The sequence below is a fragment of the Aquarana catesbeiana genome, linkage group LG05, assembly GCF_042186555.1.
Source record: "Aquarana catesbeiana isolate 2022-GZ linkage group LG05, ASM4218655v1, whole genome shotgun sequence".
NCBI classification, from domain to species: Eukaryota; Metazoa; Chordata; class Amphibia; order Anura; family Ranidae; genus Aquarana; species Aquarana catesbeiana.
Window position 1 is genome coordinate 57,430,899 of NC_133328.1, and position 20,605 is coordinate 57,451,503.

The 20,605-nt window shown below is 44.2% G+C and overlaps 1 protein-coding gene across 2 annotated transcripts in view; it reads left to right on the forward strand.

The window, feature by feature from the left end:
- Positions 1-20,605, forward strand: part of ARMC3 (armadillo repeat containing 3) — a 127,964-nt gene that overhangs the window by 98,154 nt on the left and 9,205 nt on the right. For both annotated transcript variants that reach the window (XM_073629765.1, XM_073629766.1), the window contains 5 exons: positions 1,059-1,227; positions 1,450-1,550; positions 4,291-4,389; positions 4,688-4,780; positions 16,349-16,555. In XM_073629765.1, coding sequence (XP_073485866.1) covers positions 1,059-1,227; positions 1,450-1,550; positions 4,291-4,389; positions 4,688-4,780; positions 16,349-16,555 — 669 coding nt within the window. The remainder of the gene's footprint in view (positions 1-1,058; positions 1,228-1,449; positions 1,551-4,290; positions 4,390-4,687; positions 4,781-16,348; positions 16,556-20,605) is intronic.

Here is a 20,605-nt window from a genome sequence, read left to right on the forward strand (position 1 = left end):
GGGGCAGGCTGAGTTTCCAGCACAGCTAGAGAACTGACCATGGTGTGCTCTCATGCCTAGTGTGGTCAGTTTTTTTTATTAGGAACGCAAAGAGACTGACAGGAACACCAGGTATTTCACACAAAGGAAACAATACAAAGAGAACAGGAGATTGTAAGCTCTAAGGAGCAGGGCCCTCTGATTCCTACTGTATCAAATTGTATTGTATTTGTACTGTCTACCCTCAAGTTGTAAAGCGCTACGTAAACTGTTGGCACTATATAAATACTGTATAATAATAATAATAATAATAATAATACTTTCTCATACAAGTACATGGTACAGCAGGCATATATCGAAATATGACATTTTGGGTTTACATATTCTTTAATCCCACTACAGAAAGATTCACATAATCATAATCAATTCATGTAATAAAGCTGTAGTAAACCACACCATTTTTTTTTTTAAACCCTGTAAGGTAAAGACTAATGTGCTAGTATGCATCGCATTCTAGCACATTAGGAAATACTTACTTTAGAACAAAGCTCTCCATCGCTGCGCTGTCACCATTAAAGGTGCTTCCATCTTCACTTGGCCTTCCTCCCGGGTTTGCGCCCTCCGGTCATCTGATCAGCCGCGCCACAATGACATCACTCCTGCATATGTGTGCAGGAGTCAGACCGTGACACGGAGCTCTGTAGGGGCGGCACGGGTATACCGTCCCTTCAGAGCGCATGCGCCAGTGACGTCACTGGCTGCATGCAGTGTGAACGGTTTAGGAGCTATTCACAGTACCTACAGGTAAGCCTTATTATAATCTTATCTGTACAGGTATAAGTTTACAAAAAGGGTTTATTTCCACTTTAAGATTATTTTCCATCCCAACCACGTGCCCCTGATTTGGTGTACTGTACCCCCGATGGCCACCATTATTCTTGTAATTCCTGTGCGGCTGCATAGGGTGTACAGGCACTGTGTCCACTCCTACAAAAGTGCTTATCAAAATAATATTTGCAAAAATATGTTGATGTTGTTCTGCCTTTAAAACTGGTCACCCTTTTTGTTTTTGTGTTCAGGGCTTATGATGTTCTCCAGGAGATAAATCTTTCAGCAAGTCGCAGAAGCAATTTTAGCGAGCTGGCTCTGAACAAGATGCTAGATAATAATCTTTCTCTGAAATACAACCAGAAAGGAATTTTATCCTACAACAACCTCATAAACGATGGATTTTATGATCACGGCCGGGTACGTTAGAACAAGGGTATAAGTCATGTATAGATGGTGTGATACTACTATGGAGTACATCATGAAATTGTCACAAAATTAGCTGCATAACACAGTTTAGAGTAGACTTTAATCCAGTTAAATCCAAAAGTTTCTAAAGTACATTTTAGTTAATTATGGCAATTTCACTTTGAAAACAAACACTTTACACTGTTAATATTTGTGCCAATTTCTTACCTACAGATAAAACCAGATGCAAAGTTACCATCTCTGGAAGAACTTAGTAAACAGGAGCTAAACCAAAGGCGGGCAGTTATTTTAATCAATACAAGATTACCCGAACTGTAAGTGATGAGCTGAGCTGCTAAGCCACATCTGGCAGTGGGGACGGCAAGATAAGCTGCCGGCAAAACAGGTTCAATGCTTCTGCTGTAAACATTGAGGATAGATTGCTCCACAGTGCCTGCAGCTACAAAGGGCACTGAGGGTTTATTTTAATGTATGCTATGTTAAAAATCTGTAAATGCCTTGCCATCCACTTTGGCATTTAGTATTATATACAGTATCTCACAAAAGTGAGTACACCCCTCACATTTTTGTAAATATTTTATTATATCTTTTCATGTGACAACACTGAAGAAATGACACTTTGCTACAATGTAAAGTAGTGAGTGTACAGCTTGTATAACAGTGTAAATTTGCTGTCCCCTCAAAATAACTCAACACACAGCCATTAATGTCTAAACCGCTGGGAGCAAAAGTGAGTACACCCCTAAGTGAAAATGTCCAAACTGGGCCTAAAGTGTCAATATTTTGTGTGGCCACCATTATTTTCCAGCACTGCCTTAACCCTCTTGGGCATGGAGTTCACCAGAGCTTCACAGGTTGCCACTGGAATCCTCTTCCACTCCTCCATGATGACATCACAGAGCTGGTGGATGTTAGAGACCTTGTGCTCCTCCACCTTCCGTTTGAGGATGCCCCACAGATGCTCAATAGGGTTTAGGTCTGGAGACATGCTTGGCCAGTCCATCACCTTTACCCTCAGCTTCTTTAGCAAGGCAGTGGTCATCTTGGAGGTGTGTTTGGGGTCATTATTATGTTGGAATACTGCCCTGCGGCCCAGTCTCCTAAGGGAGAGGATCATGCTCTGCTTCAGTATGTCACAGTACATGTTGGCATTCATGGTTCCCTCAATAAACTGTAGCTCCCCAGTGCCGGCAGCACTTATGCAGCCCCAGACTATGACACTTCCACCACCATGCTTGGCTGTAGGCAAGACACTCTTGTCTTTGTACTCCTCACCTGGTTGCCGCCACACATGCTTGACACCATCTGAATCAAATAAGTTTATCCTGGTCTCATCAGACCACAGGACATGGTTCCAGTAATCCATGTCCTTAGTCTGCTTGTCTTCAGCAAACTATTTGTGGGCTTTCTTGTGCATCATCTTTAGAAGAGGCTTCCCTCTGGGATGACAGCCATGCAGACCAATTTGATGCAGTGTGCGGCATATGGTCTGAGCACTGACAGGCTGACCCCCCACCCCACCCCCCTTCAACCTCTGCAGCAATGCTGGCAGCACTCATACGTTTATTTCCCAAAGACAACCTCTGGATATGACACTGAGCACGTGCACTCAACTTCTTTGGTCGACCATGGCGAGGTCTGTTCTGAGTGGCCACCGTGCTGCAGCTTAGTTTCAGGGTCTTGGCAATCTTCTTATAGCCTAGGCCATCTTTATGCAGAGCAACAATTCTTTTTTTCAGATCCTCAGAGTTTTTTGCCATGAGGTGTTCATGTTGAACTTCCAGTGACTAATATGAGAGAGTGAGAGCGATAACACCAAATTTAACACACCTGCTCCCTATTCACACCTGAGACATTTTAACACTAACGAGTCGCATGACACCAGGAAGGGAAAATGGCTAATTGGCCCAATTTGGACATTTTGACTTAGGGGTGTACTAACTTTTGTTGCCAGTGGTTTAGAAATTAATGGCTGTGTGTTGAGTTATTTTGAGGGGACAGCAAATTTACACTGTTATACAGGCTGTACACTCACTACTTTACATTGTAGCAAAGTGTCATTTCTTCAGAGTTGTCACCTGAAAAAAATATATATATATTTGCAAAAATGTGAGGAGTGTACTCACTTTTGTGAGATACTGTGTGTGTGTGTGTATATATCTATATAGATATATCTATATAGATATATATATATATATATTTATACACATACACACACACAAAACAAGTGGCATAACTACAGGGGTCGCAATTGCAACCTGGCCCCATGCTCCAGGGGGCCCATGCAGCTCCCCTGTACACCTGGATAGGAGGGGCGGCATATAAAGGAACTGATCCCCTCCATTTTCCTCCTGCAGCCACTGAAAGACTGCTTCTCCTCCTCTCCTTCCCGCAGGCATTCAGCGGCTGCAGGAGGAAAATGTAGGGGAAGGCTTCCTCCATATACCACCCCTCCTATCCAGCTTCCTTTAATTTCTGCTGCCCCTGAGCCCCTGTGAGTTCCCCTGACCCCCCTCGTTCTCAGCTGCTGCGGGGCTTGTGTTATAATGGAGAGCAGGGAAGGTATCGATTTTTGGCTTATGATTCTGGGTGGAAGCAGTGGTCTATCTGCATAGGTCCACCATGCCTACTGTTGATTCAAAGCCAGAGCTCTGCAATCAGCAGGGAGCATGAGCTTTGCCGATTGCAGTTATTGGCCTGATTTATTTGGGGGCATCAGACCTCCGCTGTAAGATTACTGCTTTCACACAGAAAGCAGAGCTCCTACACTGCAACTGCTGGCAGGGGATAGGCTTTTCTACTGCTCCCTGCTAATGGGAAAAATCTAATCTTTACTCAACAGGGGATTTGGACTTCCACACAAAGTGCAAGATCCTTCTCTACAGCATGCTGACAGGGGAGAGGCTTTTCTTCTCAGGCTGTGGCTGCTTTCTAAACACATTTTTGTTTTGATGCACCTGAAATGTATTTAGCCAATTTAAACTGAAAGTTCCTTTCTGATTTTTAATAGTGGCAACTTTGTCTTGTAGCTTACATGAACATTTATTCTTTCAGTGCTATCCAATCACCCATTCCAGTGGAGGAGAAAACAGAGCAAAGCATCAGACGGTCTCCATCTTCACAGAGCAGAAGCGCCTCTAGAGAACAAGGAGGGTAAGTGCTTATATTTCTGTTCTCCCTACTGTCTAGACCAAATGCAAATTAATGACAAGAGGTGGACAGAAGAGTTACAGTAAATATTATGAGGAAAATATTATTATAGTTTTTTACATTTTGAATTTTGGTGCTGCCTTGTGGTAGTCACAGCTCTGACGATGAAAGCGGAATTTCCATCACAGAGCAAGAAGGTTACTGAAATTGGTTTCTGATTGGTTGATTTTGAACATTATGTATATTGGCAAAATTCCTACTGTAACAGGTTTTCTAATATCTTATTACTTTTTATTCTCAGTCGGGCTCAGTCACCTGTAGAAGACAAGCAAGAGCCTTTTTCAGTGAAATCACCTTCTGTAAGCCGGAGTAGGATGAAAGAGAAGTCTTCCAGGTAATTTTCATGTATATTTGTAATAAATTCGGTTGTGTAAATATGGCAGTTTTGGCCCTTTAAAATTATATTTACTTAAATAGTTACATGGTTGGCAAGGTTGAATAAAGTCATCCATCCAGTTCAACCTGTGTGTGTGTTTGTTCATGTCAGAAACTATTTCCCATATCCCTGTATACTGTGTTCGCTAAGATGCCCATCTAAGAGTGTGCTATCTATACTTCCCGCTGACACCACCAATTAAGGAAAAGTGTATCACATCCTTACTGCTCTGACAATGAAAAACCCCTACACAGTTTAAGGTTAAACTGCTTCTTATCCAATTTCATTGAGTGGTCCCGTGTCTTCTTACACTCCCTGAGACTGAATAGTTTATTCCCTATGCTAGAATCACCAGTGGCTCGGCTGGGCGAAGCGTCGTACCTGTACGTCGGGCGCGCGGCCGTGATGATGGGATTTGCTTCAGACCCGATCAGTCCCCAGGCCCAGGCCAATGATTTCTGGCCTGGACCTGGTGATCGGTTCTGGCTAATCAAATCCTCCCTTGCCTGTGTAAGTGTAAACACATGCAGGGGAAATGATGTCATCTCCCCTTGTGGAACGCTTTTCCGTTCCGTAGAGAGGAGAGAAGACATCTCAGAGTAAGTTGCACCAACACTACACTGACACAGTACATATAGGCACACTTGTCACCCCCCGATCGCCCCCTCCCCCCCCAGTTAACTCCTTCATTCCCTGTCACTGTGTCACCCAGTGCAGTGTGCATATTTTTTTTTCATCACTGCACTGGTGTCATTTGTGACAATAATCAGTGTTAGGGTACTTAGTGGTAGGCCCAGATAGGTCTATGGACCCCCCTAAACCTCTCTAATAAAGATTTAACCCCTTGATCTCCCCCTTTCACCAGTGATCACCGTATTAGTGTCATGGGTGACTCTGGTTAGCTAGTTATTTTTTTTATAGCGTCAGGGCACCCACCGTATATTACCTAAATAAAGGTTTAACCCCCTGATCACACGGCGGGTGATATCAGTTAGGTTTTAGTGTCAGTCAGGGTCTGCGTCGCCCCAGGCAGCATCAGATTAGTGCCAGTAGCACGCACCATACACCTTCCTTCCTAGTATAGTGGCTGAACGGATCAATATCTAATCTGATCAGATCTAAACTAGCGTCCCCACTAGCTTAGGGTTCAAAAAAAACGCAGCGTTAGCGGGATTAGCCCAGATACCTGCTAGCACCTGCATTTAGCCCCTCCGCCCAGCCCAGCCCACCCAAGTGCAGTATCAATAGATCACTGTCACTTGCAAAACACAAAACATATAACCGCCTCCTCATGGGCATAGTTAAAAAAAGTGAGTTGCTGTAATATTGGTCCACTGACCCAATTCACTATATACCCGTGTTCTCTGCCTCCATGACCAGGACACGATATGAGCAGTACACACTATTTATGCCACCCTTTGGACATGTCCCTATAACCAGTTTGCTATCCAGGTACAAACCTTGTGGTCCATGCCTCCATTTGTAAATTAAGCATTTATGGGGAACTGTATCGAATGCTTCTGCAAAATCCAGATACACAACATCCATAGGCCTTCCTTTATCTAGATGACAGCTCACTTTCTCGTAGAATGTTAACAGATTAGTTTGGCAAAAACTACTTTTCATAAACTGACGCTCATTACTACTTATGATACGGTTTTCATCTGCAAATTCTTGGATATAGTCCTTTATTATCCCCTCCAAAAGATTACATGCTATTGATGTTAGGCTGACTGGCCTGTAGTTTCCAGGAGTATATATCTGCCCTTTTTTAAATATTGGTACCATGTTGACCTTTTGCCAATCAGCTGGTTGGTGCCATTCCTGTCATTAACAATTAGGAATAATGGCCTGGCTATAACCTGACTGAGGACAAAGAAGGGGGAAGGGCCAGACAGTGCCACTGCCCTGGTGTAGTATGCAAAAGTAAGCCTTTATTTGTATTATAAAAAGATCCTACTCACAAAGGTAGATGCATTGGGAGCAATTAAGGGCAAAAATGTGCGCCAATGTCAATTGTTGACTGCTCTGTAGGCAGATGCAGCGTAGTATACATGCTTGCAAACTTGTTGCTTAAATGCATAAGTCAGGTGACAGTTTGTGGAATTACTGTTGAGCTTCTGGGAACTTTGTTGACAATATTCCTTAACCTTTGCGTCACTTACTACTGAACCTCTGCACTCGGTGTCCCTTTAAGCCACAGCCAGTATTCACTGCAATGAAAATTACACCCAACTTTTGCTGCAGCGCAGAGCGCCACACTTTTTTTCTCAGCTGCAGGGGCCCAACTTATGATCCTGCACAGAGGCCTACTGCTTTCAGAAAATGCCCCTGACCTGAGCTCATCATTGCGCATCCATTCCAGATGCTTGTATGTGACATCACATACAAGCATGTGGGCGGGATGCGAGAGGTGGATTAGCAGGATGAGTGTGCCAGGACAGGTAAATGTGTCTCATCTCTGCTTCCTTTCACCACTGCATATCACTTGTATCATAGATGAGAAGCAGGTACAGCGGTGGGGAAAATGAGCAGGAGGGGAGGGTACAGCAGTGGGGCAGATGTGCAGGGAGGTACAGTGGTGGAAGAGATAAGGGGTTCAGCAGCAGGACAGAAGAGCAGGGGGCTACAGTGATGGGGCAGATGAGCAGGGGGGTAGAGCAGTGGGGCAGATGTGAAAGGAGGTGTATTCGTGGGACAGATGAGCTGGGGGTTTCAGTGGTGGGGCAGGAGAGCAGGGGGGTACAGAGGTAATACAGATGTGCAGGAGGTACATTGGTGGGGCAGATGAGATAGCGGGTTACAGTGGTGGGGCAGATGAGCAGATGGGTTCAGTGTTAGGACAGATGAGAAGGTGATTCAGTAGTGAGACAGAAAAGCATGGTGATATGGCGGTGGAGCAGATGTGCAGGGAGGTACAGTGGTGGGGCAGATGAGAAAAGGGGTACATTGATGGGGCAGATGAGCAAGGGGGTACATTGGTGGGGCAGATGTGCAGAAGGTACAGTGGTGGGAGGGATGAGAAGGGGGTTCAGCAGTGGGGTACAGTGATGGGGCAGATGAGCAGGGGGTTACAGTGGTGGGACAGATGTGCGGGGGGGTTCAGTGTTGGGCCAGATGAGAAGGGGGTTACAGTGGTGGGAAAGATAGGCGGGGGGTTCAGTGTTGGGACAGATGAGAAAGGGGTTCAGCGGTGGGACAGAAGAGCAGGGGGATAAAGCGGTGGGGCAGATCTGAAAGGAAGTGCATTGGTGGGACAGATAAGCAAGGGGTTACAGTGGTTGGGCAGAAGAGCAGGGGGTACAGAGGTGGGGCAGAGGAGAAAGTAGGTACATTGGTGGGACACTTGAGCAGGGGGTTACAGCGGAGGGGTACACAGAGGGGTACTACAGAGGGGTACAGAGGTGGGGCAGATGTGCAGAGAGGTCCAGAGGAGAAAGTAGGTACATCGGTGGAACACATGAGCAGGGGGTTACAGTGGTGAGGCAGAAGAGCAGGGGGAACAGAGGTGGGACAGATGTGCAGGAGGTACAGTGATGGGGCAAATGAGAAAGGGGGGATATTGGAGGGGCAAATGAGCAGGGGGTTACAGTGGTGGGACAGAAGAGCAGGGTGGTACAGTGGTGGGGCAGATGTGCAGGGGGGTAAAGTGGTGGGCAGATGTGCAGCGGGGTACAGTGGTGGGCAGATGTGCAGCGGGGTACAGTGGTGGGGCAGATGTGCAGGGGAGACAGTGATCTGAGGTGCATGAATTGGGGCTGATCTGAAGCATGAGAGTGCAGGATGTTAATTTGTCGCTACTATTCGAATAGTTTACAGCATTTACTGTATAAAAAATCCTTTTCGTGATTGAGAGTGTGAAGTTGACATTTTTTTGTTATAAAATCGTCACGCTCAATTTCTTGGAAAACATTTTTCAGCACACTGTGCTCAAAAGGTTGCCTACCCCGTAATAGACTGACTGGAGACTGCACTGTCCACTATTAACTCTTTCCTGAGAAGACTGGATGTTCAGGGAAGCAGCACAAGAGAGCAGGAGCCAGCATCATTGAAAGTTGTAAGCTGCAAGTTCTGGGGGTAAAAATTAACAAATGGTTTCCCGGGCAATGTTTATTTAAAAAAAAATTAAACATTGCAAAATAATACCTAAAGAAATTCGCACCATAGATAGGCAGGTTTGTACCTATATTACATTCATAGATTTATAGGCCATTATGAGCCACTTGAGAGTGGGATGATTTCACGGTGTGCCGACGCACAGAATGTTTTTTTTGTTTGTTTTTTTTTATACAAGCCACCCAACGCTGTTCTCCCGGCAGATGTTTTTACTTTACACAAATTAATAAAAAACATGCACGGCTTAAAATCATGTGGAGTTTTCTGGAGAGCTCAGAAATCCTCTACTGAAAGACAGACGTGCCATGGAATGTGTCAGACAATTCTTTTTTTTATGAATTAGCGAACGCCTAAACTGAAGCAGATGTGCTTCCTAACATAACGCCTTCGTATGACGGATTACCGGGCAACAACTAAAATTAAAAAAGCTGAACGCTTGGGTGGATTATAACATGTAGTGTCACCATTATAAGCACAGATTATTCAAAGTTTTCAACCTGGGCTCATTCTGTTAAAGAAAACATATACCGGTTTTTAGTCAATTGAATTAAATTTTGAATGTCTCTAATAGCATTGTGTTGGCTTCAGATGATACTCACCATATTTTCAGTTGTTAAGGACCATAAAGTCATTAAAAATTGCGGGTGGCAGATTGCAGAGGTCCATTCAATTTCATGTGATCATTTGTTCAACTGAATTAAGCTAATGAATTAAGCTAATGAAAAGCTTCTGAAAATGCCCCATGTATTGTCAGCAATAGGCAGAATTTTTTCATTTTAAAACTTTAAAGGGCCGTTAAAATGGTTTTTGGTCACTTTTTTGTTTACCAGTTTATAAACTTTTTTTTATAGATTTATATTTTTTATCCTTATCTCAGTAAGCTAAAAATAAATTATTTTTCTTTTTTTTTTTTTACCGGTTTACTGAGTCTCTAATTACATTTTTTTGCAGGTCATACTGCGTTTTCTAATAGGCTTGCCAATTCATCTGTGACTATTTTCCTAAACAGAAAACCCATACAGGATGGCTTAGGTTGGTCATAGATTTTGCAATTTTCTTTCTTTCAACCCGATTCCCCAGTCAGAGTTGATGGGGGAATCCCTCCCTCTGTGCTCCCTCTGACAGGGGGAGTTTTCCCACAATAAATCTTGCTGGTGGTTATAGCCGACAGGCTGTTGTACTGAAGTCGATCGATAGTAGCCTACCCATAAATCAATCATAATTTAGCCAGTCCTAACGGTGATGAAACTTCCCATTGTCATAATACAACGTAGAGTGTTGATGGGGGAATTGAGCAATTAATAAAGAAGATTGTATAATCTATGGTCAGCCTTAAGCCGGTCATAGACAGTTCAATCTTGGCCGGTTCAGCAGTCTAAATGTACCCAAGTTGATCGGTTGATCAACTTGGGTACAACCAGCCTGTCAAATTTTACATGCGATTATTGCTAGCAGTTGTTATGGCAACTAGCAAAAATAACTGTAATCTCCTGGCGGGGACGACTTCCCCTGCCCCCATGCCGCTAGGGATTCCCCATCACCACTGTCTGTGGTTGCAATCCGTGGCTGCAGGAAAGAAAATCTCTCCCTCTATGGTCGGCCTTAGTCTAGCAAATAAGGAGGTGGGGGTTTCCCTCCTCTGAATCATACAGCAGTCGGTGTTGTCAATACACCTAAATAAAGCTGGCCATACATGGGTCACTTTTTTCAATCAGCCAGCAGACTGTTCGAAAAAAAAACTGAATGGATTCACCCAGCCACACGAGGGAGGTGGATAGGGGAATCCTCCTTGCTGTGCCATTGTATCCTGACAGCTAGGACTCCTCAGCTGTCAGAATACACTGATCAGCGCAACAGCCAATTGGCTGCACGTGCTGAATGAATGAAAATTTTCCAACATTCCTGTTTGACAGAAGCCGATCATTAGATCATCTTCTATTGAGCAGGAACAGCTATACATTCATCATACAGTAATTAGTTGGGGCCCTCCTGAACTGGCCAATTTTTGATCCATCTATGGCAAGCCTAAGCCTCTTTCACACGAGGGATCCGTATGTCCGTTTTTCATCCTTCCGTTTTTGGATGAAAAACGGACATACATGTATCCCTATGGAGCGTCGGATGTCAGCGGTGACATGTCCGCTGACATCCGACCCGCTCCGATCCGAAAAGTGTAACGGAGGGAAACCCTACCCACAGTGTGCAGCGATGGACCTGTCATCTTCCTGCTTAGCGATCGGCGGAGCGATCACGGGTGTTCACGGGGCGGATCATCACTGATCAGCCCCGTGTGAAAACAGTAGATCATTGGTTTTCAGGCTATTCACAGCATAGCCATATGCAGTGCTGCAGACAGTATTGTGCTGCCTGGTGTCTGCACATGGTAAATTTGAAAAATTTACATGCAGAATGTCATACATACCTAGCTAAAAAAGACATTTTAAAATATGTAAATTGTTATATTTTTGTCCTGAACATAATGATAAAGAAACATGCACAAACAGCATATGCCCACTATAATGCCCTGTACACACGGTCGGATTTTCCGACGGAAAATGTGTGATAGGACCTTGTTGTTGGAAATTCCGACCGTGTGTAGGCTCCATCACACATTTTCCATCGGATTTTCCGACACACAAAGTTTGAGAGCAAGCTATAAAATTTTCCGACAACAAAATCCGTTGTCGGAAATTCCGATCGTGTGTACACAAATCCGACGGACAAAGTGCCACGCATGCTCAGAATAAATTAAGAGATGAAAGCTATTGGCTACTGCCCCGTTTATAGTCCCGACGTACGTGTTTTACGTCACCGCGTTCAGAATGATCGGATTTTCCGACAACTTTGTGTGACCGTGTGTATGCAAGACAAGTTTGAGCCAACATCCGTCTGAAAAAATCCTAGGATTTTGTTGTCGGAATGTCCGATCAATGTCCGACTGTGTGTACAGGGCATAAGAATACTGACAGGTTCAGTTCAAGGGGAATCTGTTAAAAAAACAAAAACACCGGTGTGAGAGAACCTACAGACAGTGTGCATTCAAGGCTGTGCACCAGCATGGTTGTCAAATTGGGAGCAGCCGCTGCGTCCCAATTGACATGAATATGACAGTCTGCACGGGGATGCATAGCATGGTCAATGTGTAATGATATAAAGTGGGAAGTATGTGTATTAATAAATATAGCTGCCTACAGGTACATACAAACTATGCATAGAAATAGGGGATTTAAAACATCAGTACACATTGATAATATTACTTCTATTAAGCTAATCACTTCCATATGTGTCTAAAACATTACAAAGATTATAAATTTCCGTTTAAGTAACTCAGTGGAGTGGCTTTTCTTAGCATCTCAGAGGTCAGGTCGTAGCTTTGTCATTTAGATCTGTCTGTAGGGTATTCATTCCTCTGTCCAGCAGCTGCAGATTTATTGATATGGATTCTAATTTCAACCTAAATTATTAATGTTAAGAAAACAATGTTTGTGTATATCTGTGCTTTCCCATATATGTTTTGGTGTTTCCAATATTACATGGCTGTCCTGGCTGATTCTTACCTTATAAATCACAGAGGATTAACAGTGAGTTCAGACAGCTAAAAACCTTGATAAATCTTAAAGGAAACCTGTCATTAACCAATTTAACCCCCTGGAAGATTTGGCTGCTGAATGACCGGGCATTTTTTGCGATTCGGCACTGCGTCAATGTAACTGACAATTGCGCGGTCGTGCGACGTTGCACCCAAACAAAATTGACATCCTTTTTTTCCCACAAATAGAGTTTTCTTTTGGTGGTATTTGATCGCCTCTGCGGTTTTTATTTTTTGTGCTATAAACAAAAAAAGAGCGACAATTTAAAAAAAAAACCCACAATATTTTGTACTTTTTGCTATAATAAATATCCCCATTTTTTTTACAAAAAAAAAAAAAAGCAAATTTTGTCTCAGTTTAGGCCAATATGTATTCTTCTACATATTTTTGGTAAAAAAAAAATCGCAATAAGCATATATTGATTGGTTTGCGCATAAGTTATAGTGTCTACAAAATAGGGGATATATTTATAGCATTTTTATTATAATTTATTTTTTTACTAGTAATGGCAGCGATCTGCGATTTTTATCGGGACTGCAACATTATGGCGGACACATCGGACACTTTTGACACATTTTTGGGAACATTGCCATTTATACAGCGATCAGTGCTATTAAAAATGCATTGATTACTGTAAAAATGTCACTGGCAGGGAAGGGGTTAACACTAGGGGGCGATCAAGGGGTTAACTGTGTTCTCTCAATGTGTTTCTAATTGTAGGGTGAGGGGACTGACCTAGAGGAAGTGACGGATCATGGTTCCTAGCTATTAGGAACACACGATCTGTCACTCCTCACAGAACAGAACAGTTTATACACACACGTCCCTGCTCTGTCTCTCGTGCCCGCAATCGCTCGTAGCCGTTGGCCACGAGCATCGGCACCCCCCGCAGTGCAGTGGGCGTGCCTGTTATCCCGATCCCGCGAGCCGACGTATAGCTACAACGGTTCGCGGGATCGCGCAGGCCTGCCGCAGTATAATGACGGCGGCTGGTCGTCAAGCGGTTAAGGAAATAGGTGAGCTACCCTTCCTGTCCTCCTTCTGTTAATGCTGGTTGCCAGCTATCATGCTGAGCCTTTGGTTTCAATACTGTCAGACTCAAAAAAGGTAAGTAGATTAGGAGCTCTGTGTTGATGTCTCCTTGAAGTCAGATGATCAAGATGAGGGATGTCAATGTACCTAAATTTTTGTATGAAATCTGGTACTGTTTGCTGGCTTAGTGCATCTCTAACTAAAACTTTTAGTTAGTTTTGGATAAAGTGACTTATTTATTACAAGTATTTCTAGAGTGCCAACAATTTAAAGCAGAACTAAATTTAAAAAAAAAATGATGACTAGGCAGGCTTTTTATTGCAGAAGAGACATGCAGGAAAGTACACTTATTTGTCTATTCACAATCCTCTGTGGAATGTACACTGAGCTGTGCATGCATAGCTCAGTTTTCATTCCTGTATGGATGGCACACCCACAAACCCGGGCATATGAGGGTGACGAGGGACCTCTCAGGGGCGTCAGACCGTTGGAACTAAGGTAAGTATTTTTGCCTTTAGTTCCACTTTAGGCATCCAACTGCTGAAAAACATTTTAACCACTTCCTGCGGAAGTGACGCATATATGTGGCCTCTCGGCAGGTGTACTTGAACGCCAAGGAGCCGCATATATGCGGCCTTATGTAAACAGTTTTCAGTGCTGAGAGCGCACGCCCTGCACACTCCCAGCACAGACACCGTCAGGGACCGGAAAGCTCCCAATGCAAACTTGTGATCAGGAGTTTTCCGATCATGTGATTGCTGTGACAACCATTCACAGCGGGCACATGACTTGAATGCCCGCCTCCACTTACCAGTATTTAGAAGCTCTAAAATGGGCAGGGGGCACTGACGGGAAGAGGCTAAGGCTAGGTTCACACAATGAATCGCCTATGATTCACACAGGTACACGCACCGCATTCTTGTGCAATTCACATGCGATTCAGTGTGGTGTGACGTGAGCCCATTCATTTTCAATGGGTTCACATTGCACCAAAGTAGTGCATGCACTAATTTTGGAAATGCACTGCACCCGGATTGCATGGCCTACCATGTGATCCTGTGCAGACAAACGCACTCCATTTACGACTTGTGTTTGGGGAGTCATTAAGGCGTTTCCTGCACCTCGTTCTAGTATGAACCTGGGCTAAGGAATTACAGCAGATTTTGTTTTCTTTTGGACCTGTTAAAGGAAGTGGAACATCAGTTGATCTCCTGGCAAAATCAACTGGTATTAAAACTATGTTGTGGAGGAGACTTAGAAAAACAAAAACGCTTACAATGTAATACAATTACATTTATATAGTGCTGACAATTTACACAGTGCTTTATACATAATGTACATTCACATTAGTCCCTGTCCTCAAGGAGCTTACAATTTAAGGTCCTCAATTTCTCATACAGACACACACATACTTAGCCTACCAGCATGTCTATGGAGTGTGGGAGGAAACCGGAGTACCCGGAGTAAAGCCATGTAAGCACAGGGAGAACATGCAAACCCCATGCAGGTAGTGTCCTGGACCCCGGTGCTGCTCACCCCTAAGCCATAGTTTGCCTTCAGCTGTCATTTGTAATTGCAGTCTCTGTCCCTGCTGGGGAGATTCTCTCTATTTGTCCTGGAGACCAGTCAGTGGAAGTGATGGGAAACCCAGAATCTTATAGTTTCGCTGTAACAGGATAAAAGTAGAAATACATCTGACAACTGCCAAAATGGGGTTTCCATTTGCTTCCTGTTGTGTGTCCAGCATTAGAAGTGAAGGGAACTTTCTCCAATGACACACATCCAATAAACCAGACAGGGTAACCATTCTCTACTCACTTAAAAAAAGTTTTAGCTGTAGATACACATTATTAACCCCTTCACGCCTAAGGGTAAAACAAATATTAATACCTAAGCACAATTTTGCAACTTTCACATGTGTTAGTAAACTGTACATATCATCACAACTACTTTGTGCATCCAGGTGGATTATACCGCATTTTTTCACGAGAAATTAGGCCTTCATTTGGTGGTAAATGGTAAATACATATCTCCTGATTTTTTTTTTTTTTTTTTATATCAAAGGAAGCCTGTCCCAAAATAGTAAAAATTTTTTTTTAAAAATGTAGCTGTATATTTCTTGCTACTACCATTACCTTCCACCAAAGAAGAACCCAAATTAACTTCTCCTGCTCCTGACGATCGCAGCGATACCACATATGTGTATGTTAGATGTTGTTTGTACCCATAGTACAGCCCAAAAACAATGGTGCGCATTTTGTTTTGTTTTTTATCCTACCTAAAACACACCGGCACTGATACTAATTAAAGGGAAAAAAAAAAATATCCTGTCCAAAAAAATACTGACCCTGACCCAAACACTAACCCTGGCTCTGACCTAGATCAAACCTTGATATAGGTTTTTTTTTTATATATATTATTTATGTATTTTTAAAGACAGAGAGAGAGAAAGCACGGGGGTGAGCTTCACCGTGACTGATCACCGTGATAGCCAGAGTCAGCCAGAGGTTATCACAGCAATCAGGTGATCCAGAATCGGGAGTTCCGGGTCTCGATCGTTACTACGGGGCCCGGGGCTCTCAGTGAGACACTGGTTTCTGTGCTGGGAGCACTCCATGCAGTGTTCTCCCAGTACAAAGGGAGATAAGCAAATGTGCGGCTCCCACTGAAAAACGCCCAGTCCGGTGGGGCCGCATATTTTTCTTAGGTCAGCATCAAGGCGTTAATTGCCATAAATCTCCTCTGTACAGAGAATTATATATCTGTAAACATCCTAATTTTTTTTCAGCAAAGGAAAGGGGAAAGTGAAGAAGGAGGAAGAGAAGATGAAAGAGGAAGATGAGGTACCCCAGGTCATAGCTCCACCAGATCCCAATCCTGAGACACTTCAGTGGTTCCCACCATGTGACCAGGAATTAAATGATTATATCTCAGAGGCTTCCAGAACAATCCTTCCTCTTCCACACATCCGAGAGCAAGTGGTAGCTCTGGCACAGTAAGTACATGTTTGTTTAGATCAAACCACCAAATATGGCTATGGGGGAGATTTATTAAAACTGGAGAGTGCTAAATCTTTTGCAGCTCTGCATAGAAACCAATCAGCTTTCAGTATTTTTTTTCAAAGCTTAATTGAACAAGCTGAAGTTATAAGCTGATTGGCTACCATGCACAGCTGCACCGGATTCTGGGTTCTACAGTTTTAGTAAATCTCCCCCTATATGTTCTTATTTATAGCTGCACTCAGGGAACAAAAATGTCAATGCAAATATATTCCTCTATAGCCACAAAGGATTTAATCCACTTTTTATGCACCAAATATCTTTGCAAACCAATACATTTCCTTGTAAAATTGGCAGTGACATCTCACTGCACTTCATACATCCTGTGCAGAGAACAGAGCTGTGGGAGGGGCCCAACAGACTCCACCCACTACAGGCTGCCTGCAGGAGGGGGAAGAGAGAAGAACAGTCACCCTGCACAGGAAGAGAGAGCAGCAGTGACCATTCTTTTTTTACAGGAACATCCAGCTCTGAAGCCAAGATTCACACTAGATTACTGCACAAATCCCGAAGAAATACACAATACACCAGTGGAGGCTGGTAGGCTTTTTTTTTTCGGGGGGGGGCGACAAACAACCACCCCCCCAGCGGCACCTCAACCCCCCCTCCCCCTGCTTGCTGTCTGCCGGTCGGTCCGGCACTTACCCCATCCAGTAGTGTATTTAGGTTTTGTGCTGCCCTAGGCCTGACTAAACTCGTGCACCCCCTAATTTAAATATGACCCACCCCTTCCTGTCAAGGCCACACCCCTTGCTGTTTAAGACCCGTCCTGAAATTTTCAAATGGGGACACTAGTTCTGAGGGCCTGGGGGGACAATGGATTCCCTTAATTTGCATAGATTTCCTCTCACTTCCTGTTTGGCTATGGGGCAGGAAGTGAAGGGAAATCTCTGCAATGGGACAGGGATGGTAAAAAATAAACTGACAGTGGCTATAACCCTCCCTTATTCTATCCAAAATGAAAAAAAAAGTGTTGGCTATAGTTCTACTTTAATCACAAATTTCTGATAATTTTATGGAGAGGACTAAGAAGATATAACCATGCGATGGTGCAGCAGAAAACATAGTACAGTGAGAAAGGTTTGTGGTCCAGGATGATAGGACAGTCAAAATTAGAAGCGCCAAAGTTGCGGCATGCCAGCCGCCCGCATACTTGAAGCAGTGCAGCCACTTTATGGGGGCGCTAGACTAATTTGCCTCTCAGCCCAGTCCGCCCCATAAGACTGGCGCTACACTAACAGTGTAGCGCAAGCCGGCGGGGACTCTTTCTGTGCTGCCCCCCTGCAAAGTGCTGCCCTAGGCCTTGGCCTTGTCGGCCTAGGCCAGGATACAGCGTTGACCCCATCTAGGCAGAGGGCAGCAGGCAGCTTGGCCAGGAGGAGGATCAGTGTTACAGTAGTGAATATTCATTCACTATTATAACATGCCTGGGTGGGCTCCGAGCGCATTCTCCCCCCCCCCCGAGCCCACCCTATATTGAAGCCTATTGCAGCCTCTGGCTCTAATCAATGCTTCAAAAAAAACACTCTGTGTTGGAATTCATGCATCTGACGTCCTGCAAGGGGCCGGGCGCATTGATGTGGCGTCTTGGTGACGGTGAGGTGGTGGTTTTCGCAGCCTCGCCAGAACCCAGCAGTCACCTTGGAGGCGGCAGTCATGGGTTCTTATGCAGCGCTGTCCAACCTTCCGTATAGGGGAATGAAGGCTACTCCTGCGGTCACAGGCCCCATGAAGACCACAATCCAAGTGTGGAAAGCCTCTAGAGCAGCGCTCTTACAACCACTCACGGTGTCCCCACACACCCCGTTGTGGGCAAATCCGATGCTCCCACACCTCCTTAGTTTGCCGGACCCGGCGGCATGGGCCAGTCGAGGTATCACTAAATTAAAACAGGTGATGTCAAGGGGAGTAGTACAATCTTTTAGAGAATTACAACAAGCCCATAACCTGCCAAACTCCTTTCTTTTCAAATACTGGCAGCTAAGGCACGCCCTCAGGGCCCAGTTTCCCCACCAGGTGACGCTCGAACCAGATTCAATCGAGCGCCTCTTGATCTCTGGGATGCTGGAGAAACCCCTATCCTCCCTTTATTTATATTTAACGGTCGCTCATGACATTAAAACTGATAGAACTAGGGCCAAGTGGCAGGCGGATATCTCCTCGCTGGGGGAGGAGGAGTGGGAGGAGTGTCTGACTACGTTTATCCCGTCCATGATTGCTGCCAAGGATAGATTTATTCAGCTAAAATTTATCCACAGAGCTTACTACACACCCCAACGTCTAGCAAAAATTTACCCCGAAAAGACTTCTGACTGCACTAGATGTGGGAAAGAGGTGGGCTCCTTCTTTCATATGGTCTGGTCCTGTCCCAAACTAGGTCCGTTTTGGAATGCGGTAGCAAACAAACTGGAGGTGGTATGTGGTACAGAGATTCCAATGGATCCTTTAACTTTTTTGCTCAGCTACTTAGGAGAGATAGAGGGAGACCGCTATACCAAACAATGCCTAACATTTTCCTTATTTTATGCAAGGAGAGAAATACTCCTTAATTGGAAGAAAAAAGAGGCGCCCACTGTGGAGGCTTGGGAGGCGGCGGTAAATAATGTTCTGCCGCTATATCGCCTGACCTATGAGAGCAGGAACTGTCCTCAAAAATTCGATAAAGTGTGGTCGAGTTGGGTGGATGCATGTGGCCGCCCCTGAGATGGAGTGGACCCAGGTGTTCACCCTCCCCCCTCTTCCCCCTCGTTTGGGAGGGGGTATGGTAGATTGGGTATTTTACACCTTGAAGTAACGTCTGATATTTCCCTAGAGACTTATTTACCAATACTGTATTACTCCAGTAAGAAGTCACACTTCATGTACTGTATATATTTCGTCCGTCGCCACAAGTTGGAGTGGAATGGAAGAACCCTTTTATATGTATGATTGCATATTGTAGTCTATCGACTGCTGTTAGATCCTAGTATAATGCTGAAAGTTTATGTACTGTCTTATATGTTTAATAAAATAAAAATTCACTGTTAAAAAAAAAAAAAAAGAATACATATGCCTCTAGTCAATATTTTCTTATCCTCCTCAATTCATTTTAATAAGGCAGTGGAAAGAGTAACAGTGATTTGCACATTGCAGTAACCTATGGCAACCAATTTTCATTTTATTGAAGACAGATTGAAGAAGGATTCTAATATTTTCCATGGGTTTCTGGACTTTACGGTCATTTGCAATACTGAGTAAACCCAGTCGGATGAAGGATGTGCAATATGCAGCACATCACAGTTTTGGTAGGTCTGTGGAATTAAAGGCGCCCTCCTTTCATATATTTCTGTAGCTGAGATTCATATTCTGAGATTTGGGGGCTACACCTGCTGTGCTCATTATGAGGAGTGCTCACTCTACCTGTTGGATGTTTTATTTATTTTATATGACGGAGGATATAACGGATGGAGCTCAGACACACAGAGGCGCAGGAACACCAAAATATCAATTGGACAGGAACAGAGTCGGGGCTTATCGCAGGAAGGTCTCACTGTTGGAGCATGCAACACATGTATGAAGCCAGGGCCTCACTCAGCCTACCAGGGTTCACTCATATCTAAAAGATTACTTCTGGGTGAACAGACCTTTTAAAGTGGTTGTAAACCTCAGACATGAAATATGAACAAGGTATATGCCTCTATAGCAGTGATGGCGAACCTTTTTGAGCCCGAGTGCCCAAACTGAAATAAATAAGTTGGTTTTGTGTTGCAAAGTGCCAACACAGCATTTCGCGAGAGAGGGGTGCTGAGCGAAAGAGAGGGGGTGTGTAAGAGAGATGGGGGCGTGTGTAAAAAACAGAGAGATAGAGAGTGGGGGTTGTGAGAGAGAGAGAGGTTATGTGTGTGTGTGAGAGAGAGGGCGGTTGTGAGAGAGACAGAGAGAGAGGGGTGTGAGAGAGATGCAGAGAGGGAGGGGACAGACAGAGAGAGAGAGAGAGGGGACATAGA